Raw genomic sequence first — 11,096 nt, 5'->3', positions numbered from 1 at the left:
TCTCCATCAAATATCCTCTCTCTTGCTTTTGATGCCTGAAACATCAACATAAATACAACTACGCATTCAAAATGGTTTAGTCTAATATTTTGTCCATTCAACTCAATTGGACACCAATTATTTCAGTCACAAATAGTTATAAGGTTCTCAATTTTCATACTATTTGATCAAGTTGAACATGAATTTTATTTGTAGAAAGGTGTAAAAATAAAACCAAATATATAGAAAGGATTAATTTTTTTGTACTAATAACCTGTTTTTCCCAATTTGCGAAACTTGTTTTAAGAGCAAGCAGATATGCCTATACAGTAGACCTTGTCAGCATTCCGATCCAAAGACCCTTTCCTTTCAAGTGTACAACGAAGGCCAAAACAACGCCTACTGGAACCCCAACCAGATAATATGCCCCAAGATTTACATAGGCTCCTATATCCTGCCAGCCACTTCCTCTAGCGACCCCTGATGCATATATAGCACAACATAACTTTGTGAGTTAATGGCAAGCAATATCAAGGAAGAATCACAACTTCTACATTGACATCTTTTGCTAATCTATTTTGATGAAATATACACAATATAATAATGATGGTTATGACTATGGCATAACAACTAACTAGACATTTCCTGTGAAGGATGTAAGGCTATTTGTTAAACCAGAAAGAAATTTACTTCCGAGAGTAAACTTGTTTAATTCTTTCCACACCATTAGTAAACTTTTTTATTGCAAAGAAAATATTCTAAATTAATAATGAACTAATGTGTATTTGATAGTATAGCTATAGTATTCACTTGAATTGATAAGAATTAAGAAGTTATAACTTTCAAAAATTTAGCTCCAACTCAAAGCCCATTACATGAGAGAAATATGAGAAAGTTACTTGAAAGTACTGCTTGTAAGCCATCCACGATTATTATTTATTAAGAGACAAAGCAAAGGACCCATATCTGCAATACGATCTACAATTTCCTTCTTACAGCTAAAGGCATAGCCCAAAACACGATGGCAGAAGAAGAGAATCATGGCTACAATAACCATCTCTGCAACTACAAGAACTATTATGGCCTTAACAGTTATTTTAGCTGCTTGTGCATTCCCAGCTCCCAACTCATTTGAAACCCGAGTGCGACAGAGCATTTAATGCATTCTTTTCCAAAACAATTGTATACCATGCTTAGACAAGTTTAGGCTTAAGGAAACAAATTTAAGAGCAAACCTTGCTGTGGCTGCAAATCCATATGGTATGTAGTAGTACAAATTAGTAATTGTAAGGCTGCATGCAGTGAAAAATTAGAAGCATTCTATTGTAAACCTCATATATTACATATGGAAAAGAAGCATACCATAGCAAAAGCACTGAAGTCTCCAATTCTGGATTTGGTAAAAGACCAGAAAGCAAAATAAGTCCCTCCAAACGACCACCATACAGACTATTATGATTAGCATGCAACAAAATGCTAAGAGACTTAATACATGTAGGCGAAAAATGAAGACTACATATGTCTTCTATTCTACACTGATTAAAAAACAAGGTTAATATTATTTTCAGCTATAATGCATGGATGAAATTTATCTAGAGGAGGATAAAGGAGACAAGGACTTTACAATGAGACTGTAGCCAGTTACAATGGCGTAAGAGGTGGCAACAGAGACCCCGGAAAGAGAAAGTTCATCAAGGTGTCCCACCATCATCAGGGAAACAGATGGCAGGCAATACTGCAAGACCAAGATGGCTACCATTGGTGCTGATAAAAAGCTCACCATCTTTAGCTCTATCACAAACACCTCCCACTTCCCTTCTATTTCCTACCTCAATTCCTTCTGAAACAAACAGTGCCTATTCACATTTCCAAGTCTGATTCAACCAACATATAGATTTAAGACCAGTTGTGCCAGTCTGAAATAGTTATAGGATTTGGAATATTCAAGCTTTACAATCAATTTGAGCATAAATATACTAAATTGCAGTAAGAAGAAGAATAAAATGGAGGGCTGGGGTGGGGGAACAATTATGTAGAAAGGAAGAAATTTTTGTACTAATAATAATTTGCTTCTGCCAATTAGTGAATTTTGTTGCATGAGCAAGCAAAAATGCTTGTACAAGACTGTCTCTACATCCAATTCAAGGGACTTCAGTATACAGCAGATAATATTCTCCAAGTTTGACATCAGCTTCTATATGTTGTCAGCAGATTCCTATAGCAAAATCAAGGAAGAATCACGAATTCTACATTGGCCTGATATGCTGATTTAATTTGACGAAAGATATTAACAATATACCGGTTAGGCCATATCTATCAACTAGACATATCCCAAAAATAATCAAAGAAGATAACATCAAGGGTGAACTTGTTTGAAGCTTCCAACAGTGTTTGTTGACTTTTTAATTGCATGGAAAATTTTCTAGAATAAAGACAGCATTAATGCTTAGCTAATCGTATAGCGTGATTGATAAAAAGTAGTAGCTTCTAAACGTCTCCAAAATTCACAACTCATGGACATTAACTCAAAATCACTACACAAGAGAATTGAGTGAATTTACCTGAAAGTATAGCTTGTATATCATCCAATAACAGTAGGCTCAATTGAATGCCATCCTACGGAAATCATTATAATTGACACGGACTAGAACCCTTTAAAAAAGTTAAGAAAAGAACCCACTCTACTATCATTATGAAACAAGATACAAGGATATGTCACTTGAATACATTTCCAAATAATTATAACTGAAAACATTTATAAATTTAATACAACAGACCAGGATTTTTATCTAAAAAGAAAAACAGTCATACTGACAGATATGCTTATGCAAGTCCAGTAACAGTAGCCTCAACTGAAATTCAAGCTATGAAAATCTTTGCTATTTAGCATCCAGTCAAAGTATAAGCAGGACATGAGTCTAGAGACATCAATTGTTATCACCTGCATGGCTGCATATATGTGAAAACTTAAGTTAGTACAGTACTATAATTAAAAAAATAAATAAATAATATTTCACTCATTAATAATCAGTACAATTGGAGTTCCTCCTTGCCCTTTCTGGAAGGCATAGCACCAATGATTATGACATATAGACATGGTAGAAAAGGAAGTACTATACAATCTCTAGTTTTCATGTTTCAAAAATTTTTTAGGAAAATTTCTCTTGCTTTTGCCAGCACTAAACAAGGCGAGTATGAAAATTAGCATAATACTTGAACACTTACAAATGGGATGCCATAATAGGACTGAATCATCTACATTAGCAAAATCCTTAAAGTTCATCATCATCATCATTCCCATCATCCCCATCATCATCATCATCGTCGTCGTCGTCATCATCATCCCCATCATCATTATCAACATCATCATCATCATCATCACCAACTGCATCTATGTGAAAACCTGAGTTAGTATGATAATAATAATAATTCACTCATTATTAATCAGTGTAATTGGAGTTTGCTTCCTTCCTGTTTTGTAAGGCATAATACCATTACACCAATGATTATGAAGAATATAAACGGTAAGGAAGGAAATACTATACAACAGTCTCTAGCTTTTACATTTCAAAAATTTACCAAGAAAAGTTGTATTGCATTTGCCAGCACAAAATGAATAAGCAAAATAGCATAATACTCTGATAGTTACAAATAGGATGCCAAAATAGGATTGAACTATCTAAATTAGCAAAATCCTTAGAGAAATGTAACGGGTTAAGCTTTAGAATGTATTTCCTATTATTCTTAACTACTTGCTTAGACAATTGTCAATAAACTCATGTGGCAAAATTTAAGTTTAATTTTTAGGAACTCAAAACATATAAGGTGATTGGGCTTGCTTGCACACACAGTGAGCCAAAAGAAGAAAAAGAAAAATTACTTGACTTACTTGCCAACGATGAAGGTTGTTTGAGATGGTCATTACTAGTGAATTCAGAGATGAAACCTTTCCCAAAGCTCTCAATCAAACATTGTGCATTTGTTTGGCTGAACTCGTCCACATCTTGCTCGTACACCAAATTGACCCCACATTCATGCACATGAAAGGCTAAGTCATAGGTCTCAAATATAACCTTAATCTTACGGCATTCACCATTCCCAACAGCAGCAAACCAATCATCACGAGACAAATACAATAGCCAAATACTGTCCTCACAATGCATGAACGTATTGAAAAGTTCAGAGGCATAGTGATTCTGAGTCATATCACCAAGGGCTGTCACACGAGCTCCAACACCAAATCTCTTCCCTTTACAAGCTGATACTGATGCACAGAGAGCGAACCCCATCCATTTACTATTACACCAATTTGAAGGCAGCTCTATGCTTATTGAATTTCCCACACTTTGATGAGTTAACCATGATGGAATTTCAAATCCGTGAATAGTTATCTGAAATTCAGTTATAGATCCATCTTCTTTCCTTTTGGAAGAAGTTTCATAAACTGTTTTACGACAAAGGAGTCCCTGTAACCAAAACACAACTACTGTTATAGGTAGCTGTTACTTTTGTCAATTAAAGAGAAAGAGAAGACATTACCTGTAGGTAACGGAACAATCTTGTAAAAGCTACTCCACTGCCGCTCTCATCATACGGATGCCACCGGAAGACTGGTTGTGACAAGCTACTTAGTTTGACCAGTGCTGGTGACGGTTTTAGAGAAAAGCAACATTGAGCATTTATAAATCTTAAAGTTGATGGAAGCCTCGGCAATGATTTTAGTTTTTTGCATCCGCGAAGAATGAGTGTTTCAAGAGACCTCAAATCATCCATGTTGCTTGGAAGACATTCAAGCTTTTTGCAGGAACTTAGATCTAAAAAAGTAAGGGCAGTCAAACACTGGATTGAAGAGGGTGCTAGTTTCTTAATAGCAGCCGCACCCAAAGAGATTTTCGATAGGCTTTTCATAATTCCAGTAAATTTCAGAATTGAACTGAAATTGTAGCAACAAGAAAGATCAAGAAGCGTAAGGGATTGCATTTCAGCAGACATGCTGGGAAGATCGGTAAGAGATTCACAGCTATCCAATTTTAAATACTGAAGCCTGCTGAGTTGTCCAATAGATGGGTGGATCTCAACCAAACTATCGCAGCAAGAAAGATTTAGTCCCTCAAGTCTCGGAACACCTGAAAAGTCAGGTGTCCTAATAAGGTTTTCTGAAAAACTAAGATCGATGAACTTTAACTTGACTGAATGCTGTTACAACCAAAAAAAAAGGAGCTTCCATTAAACATAGAAATTAATTTAATAAGTAAAGAATTCTTTTAATTAATTACACAACTTTATAAATGAAAGGAGGAAGCTCGTGAAGTATATTTGTAGCTACACCTGGTGGATTTTAGGTGGATAGAAAAAATGGGAGGGAAAAAAATTTATTAGAGTATTTGGTTGGGTGGATTGCCATATTTTCTCCTCGGCCCACCAAAATGTCGCCCCGAATAAAGGAGAAAACTGAATAGAAAATTTAGGAAAAATATTTACCTGCTTGTGCAAACTGCAAACCAAAACATACTTTGCAACTTTCATGTGATTTTGTGGATTTTTTTTTTGCTAATTTATTTATTTAATAGGAGCATGAAAGTAAATTTATACAAATAATATTTTCTATCTTCTTATTTTTCTTCTCAACCAAACAAATAAGTTTTTCAACTCTCAAATTTTCCATCTTCCCAACCAAACACACATGAGAGAAAACTAAATATTTTCTATCCTCTCACTTTTCTATCTCTCTTCCATTTTCTCTATCCTCCCACTTTTCTACACTTCTAATCAAACAAACCATTAAAAAAACAGAAATAGTAAATGATAGAAAGACAGTTAAAAGAACAAAATTACCATTACTCCTTCCCAAAGATATTCAAATGTGCCATGCGGCAAGCCAAGTTGAACAAGCTCCTTTGGTTGGAAACTAGATGCCAAACATCTTAAAGGACATGATGCCCATGAAAGATGTCTTAGCTCATTAGGAATAGCAAGATGCCCAGGATTGAGGGCCTTCGGGGAGTCCAGCTTTCCAAATCTCAGTGGCTTCTTAATTATCAGCAATCTAAGATTAGACATCTTTGAAAACATTTCAGGAAATTCTTCAAAGTTTAAATGCTCTTCCTCGTATTTGACAACTATGGCTCGAATTTCATCCGTTGCCTAAGATTTCAAAAACAAAAGCTTGCACGGTCAAATGATAAGAATAGTAGAATTACTCAAGTTTTATACTGTGTTAAAGCAGTGAAGGACATAAAAAATATCTAAATGAAATTACTCAAGTTTTGCATTGCAATTTTGTGGACAAAAAGAGAAATTTAAATGAAAATGCAAAATGATTGGTATGTGGCTTTGCATATTTAAGAAAATTACATTTTTTATTATAGGAGAAAAGTTGTGTTTTCAATTCACCGCTCATGAAAATTGCCAGAAAATTGCATTTTCACACGGCATTTTTTCATCTTAACAAAAAAATTTTAGATATTTTTCCAAACACTTAATTTCATTTTTTTTTTAAAAACACATTTTCAAAACACAACTTCTAAAATTTTCAAAACATTAATTTAAAAAAAAAAAAAAAAAAAAAAAAAAAAACTAACCCTAACAGATTCTAAGAGTCCCACCAGTAACTAAATAGATCGTGGTACAACATCATATGTTAATAGTAAAATGTACTACATATTAAGTCCTATTGATAGATTGTATTACATCTTTTTTTTAAATCTTTTTTTTTTCTTATTAATCTATTTAAAATTCATACATTAAAACTAAGAAGGTGCACTTCTACCATTTGGAAATTCAAGACCAACTAGGGAAAAAATAGGAAATCACAAAATTTACTTCTAAAGTGATGGAAAAAGAAAAAAAAAGCCTACATGATGATTTTTTTTTTTTTTTATATTAAAAAAAATGTTAAGACAGCCTTTTGTTAATGCAGTAACCAAGAGATGAATGATTAGTTCATTACATCAAGAAAATAAATTCAATTTTATAAACAATTACAAAGATATATATATATATATATGTATATATTCAAAATATAAGAAATCATCATTGGCAGTTTATTAGCATGTGAATGTTTTATTCTTAATTTCGTTACTTAAATACTTAGGTAACCACTTACTTATTGATTTTTTTTAAAGAACTACTTTATTGAAGAAAATCATGTTACTATACCTACTCAATATTATTCACTGAAATAAAATTATAGCTTTATCATTTTTCTTACCATATTGTTCTTCAATACACGAAGCAGGTCCTCAGTAAGCCACAACCTACTCTGCTTTCCGAGATTCCCACCTGATTCAAAATGAATAATTTTTTGACCCATTTCTGCTAGTAGATCATGCATCCCCAAATATTCACTATCATCCACAGTTAGGAGAGATCTTTCCACAAGAACACTAATACCAATTATTGCATCGAAATCACAATTCTCTAATATCTGTATTACTTGATCTTTCTTCCTCCGTCTAAAGAAACATGCAATATCTAAGAATATCTCCTTCCACATTTCTTCCAATCCATCATAACTTATTTTAAGTATATCAAATATATCTCCTTTAGTTTTTTTAAAACTTTTCAATGCACTTTTCCATTCATCTATTGTTCTTCCAACCAAAAAGGATCCCAAAGTAACAAGAGCTAATGGAAGGCCATTAGCATATTTTACAACTTCCTGAGAGAGCTGCATATAACCTTCTTTGGGTTGTTCCATTTTGAAGGCTTTCAAACAAAAAAGTTTTGAAGCATCTTCATTATTTAATACTTCAGGCTTATACCTTTTATGTACTCCATGTTGGACCAACACATGTTCATCTCTAGTTGTTATGATGATCCAACTCCCCAATCCAAACCAATCTTGCTCTCCAGCCAATTTGTCTAATTGGTCCAATCGGTCAACATCATCTATAACAAGTAAAACTTTTTTATGACACAACCTTTTCTTAATCATGTCAACCCCTTCATAAACATTCCTTATTTTTATATTTTGGTCCACCAAAATGTCTGCAAGAAGCTGCTGTTGTAATTGAGGCAATCCCTGTATTTTTGAATCTTCCCTAACATTGGCAATAAAACTAAAACCTTCAAAATGACTACGAAACTCATCATAAATAACTCTAGCAAGAGTTGTCTTACCCAACCCCCCCATACCATAAATCCCTATTATGCAAATACTATTTTCAAAACCTAAATATGAGGGGATCAATTTTGCCATAGTAGATTCTATTCCTACGAAGTTTTTGGTAATGCTTGAGGATTTAGAACTCAATTTCTCCATCATCTCATTCACAATGTGTTGGATAAATTCAGACTCATGCCTGGGAAGAAGATAGAAAAATTTTACATCATGGTCCAAACCAGTTATAAATAATCTTTTTCACAATGTGTTGGATAAATTATGACTCATGCCAATGAACAAGATAAAAAATAATTACATGATGGTCAAACACATTTATAAGACTATGGAAGGAAGAAAAATATTAGGCAAGAATACTCCTTGCTCAAACACATGTCAATTCATTAGCTCAAGCAACGTGGATACAAGAATTGTATATCATATTAGTTATATAGTTCAAACATACATATTCAAAGCTATAGTTTTTGTTGACTTGGTTGAAACATATCCATCAAATTTAAGCTTGCTTGAGTAGTTAAGCCTTAGTACCTGCACAAATGCAAGTCTTTACCTCTTGAGTCTAGGGCCAAATTATTTTTTCTCCCTGCTTAACTGCTTAAGCGAAAGTGTTCATTAAATTTCTATTTAGGCACTAATATCATTACAAACTACTAAAAGCTCTACTTCTTCAAAGTTATGTAAACAGTTTTTTACTAAATAAAATTATGTAAACAATTAATATGTAATTAAAATGGTTAAAATGTGCTTTAGGTTTACCCAAAACAATGATTGGGCCAAAACTAAATCGTTTTAAAAAGGACAAATTCCCAACGTAAACTTAATCCAATATATAGTTTGGAAAAAAGGTAATTTGGGGTTGTTAAAGCATCACATTGAGTTATAAAAAAGCGTTGTAAACGTGGAAGACAATAACCCCTCACATTTCCAACCATATTTAATTTATCAATTTTTTCTTGAATAATAGTGAGAAAACAATAACAAAAGTAAAGTTAAAAACAAAAGATGGAGAATATGAACCAGGCATCCAGCATGGCAACACCCAAGCCAAGAACTTGATCATGCTGCAAGGGAGGGAGAGGAAGTGGAAGAAATGAAATGAAATTGAGGGACAAAATTTGTCTGTAAAATGCAAATTCTGCTAAGTTGGATAAAAAAATCCAAATAGTTTTATTTTAGTCCAGACTTTAAGGAAATGAATATAGTAATTAAAATTTTGTGAACTAAATTGCAGAATGGCAAAACCACAAAGCGTAAATTATGATTTACCCAAAAAAAATGAAGATAATAGACAATTTCAATAGACTTATAATTCATAGAAATTTATGTCCTTAAAACCAAGAATTTCCTTTTAAATTATTGCAAAGGAGCATTTCCAAAGTCCTAAAGAAGTGCAACAAGATTCTAACTATTATATGTTGTAATATTTCAATCCATGCATATTATGCTACATTATATATACTTCATGAAATAAGAAAGAAGACTACTTGTTTAAATATCAAAAGAAATATATTTGTCATGGAAATTACCTATCTTGTAAATGCCAACCTGAGAGATTGGCTACTTCTCTCAAAGCAGCCCTCCACATATCCACCATCTTTATGTTATCTTTAAATCGTTTTTCGCGATCATTAAAGGCCTGTCCAAAAGTTCCTGTCTGTTTCCGTACATCAGATGGATCCACATCATAAAAAATAGGCCAAATCATCAATCTTCTCTCTCTCATGCATTTAACGATATGTGCAAGTTCAACCAAGCACCATGTTGAAAATGCATAATTTCTTGAGAAAACAACAATAGCAAACCTCGATTCTTCTATTGCTTTCAAAAGCTCCGGCGAAATAGATTTTCCTCTCTCAAGTTCTTCATCATCCCTAAAGGTCAAAATGCCTTTCCGTTGTAAAGCAGCATATAGATGGTCAGTAAAACCTCTACGGGTATCCACGCCTCTAAAGCTGAGAAACACCTCATATTTCCATTGAGGTGTTGAAGAAGAAGATGGTGATGACATTGAGGCTCCCTGACTGCTCATGGAAACAGTTTAAAATATACTAGAAAATGTTAAACTATTTTATATATTTTTTCATAAGAGAAAATATTCATGTTGAAGATGCATTTTTTTTTTAGAGGGTGATGATAGCAAACCTTGATTCTTCTTTTTCTTGTATAAGCTCTTGTGAAATACAATTTCCTCTCTCAAGTTCTTCATTTTTCCTAAAAATCCAAACGCCAATCCATCGCCAAACGGCAAATACAAGATCTACAAAAAATTTTCTAAAATTCCACCGAGGTGTTGAAGAAGAAGATGGTGATGATGATGATGACGATGAGATTCCTTGAGTCCTCATGGAAATACTGGCAAATCTTGAGAAATATAAAATTAATAGGAACGTAAATTAAGGAAGAAGAAAACAATTTGACATGGAAATTTCATTTCAAGATAAAAGGGATGAATGTGTGTGAAAAATGACTGACTTACAGATTTGGAAATAGAAATTACAGTAGACTAGTAATGACTGGCGATTTGTAATGCTCGAAACCCACTTGATAATTACGTGTTTAATAAAAGATTTGTACTCTGTTCTTTCTTTCTCCGTGTGTTTGTGTTCACAACTTCACATCCCCTGTTTTCAGTCAAGCCAAATAGCTAGTCTCCAATGCCTTTTCCCATTTACAATTTTTTTTTTTTTTTTTTTTTTTGTGACTTGGCATGACACAAATTACTTTCTTATTCCTTCACTTTATTGCTTATTATTATTATTTAAATCGATAGAGTACAGGATATTTTTGTGGTATCCAGCTATGACTATGAAACTATGTTTAAATTTATTTTTTTATTCAGAAAATTGAAAAAGAAGATTTTTTTTTTTGGCTAAAATTTATGGTAAAAATTATCATTAGATCTTGTTATACTATCAAAACTTTAAAAGAGTACAAATGTCACGTAAAGCCGTTTGAAAATTTATCTGCTCTTGCTTTACTTTCCTCTTTTTCTTTT

At 33.1% G+C, this 11,096-nt stretch overlaps 1 protein-coding gene and 1 pseudogene across 3 annotated transcripts; both read right to left on the bottom strand.

Moving 5' to 3' along the window:
- Positions 1-2,926, bottom strand: LOC126691486 (protein DETOXIFICATION 8-like; annotated as a pseudogene).
- Positions 2,643-10,736, bottom strand: LOC126693616 (disease resistance protein RPV1-like). 3 transcript variants are annotated; one of them, XM_050389657.1, is made up of 9 exons: positions 10,578-10,736; positions 10,244-10,462; positions 9,628-10,122; positions 7,190-8,282; positions 5,815-6,123; positions 4,519-5,175; positions 3,869-4,445; positions 3,205-3,370; positions 2,643-2,928 (listed from the first exon to the last, which is right to left on the bottom strand). In XM_050389657.1, exons 2-8 carry the CDS (start codon positions 10,444-10,446, stop codon positions 3,252-3,254), a joined length of 3,453 nt encoding a protein of 1,150 aa, XP_050245614.1. In that variant the 5' UTR covers positions 10,447-10,462; positions 10,578-10,736; the 3' UTR covers positions 2,643-2,928; positions 3,205-3,251. The 3 variants fall into 3 exon arrangements, with proteins under 3 accessions (XP_050245614.1, XP_050245615.1, XP_050245616.1); XM_050389658.1 differs by having other exon boundaries at positions 10,244-10,453; XM_050389659.1 differs by lacking the exons at positions 10,244-10,462; positions 10,578-10,736 and having other exon boundaries at positions 9,628-9,755; positions 9,904-10,040.
- Between the last annotated feature and the right edge of the window lie 360 nt (positions 10,737-11,096).

The sequence above is a fragment of the Quercus robur genome, chromosome 7 (genome assembly GCF_932294415.1).
Source record: "Quercus robur chromosome 7, dhQueRobu3.1, whole genome shotgun sequence".
NCBI lineage: Eukaryota > Viridiplantae > Streptophyta > Magnoliopsida > Fagales > Fagaceae > Quercus > Quercus robur.
Note: the sequence above shows the minus strand (reverse complement) of the source record. Positions and strands in the feature narration are given on the sequence as shown.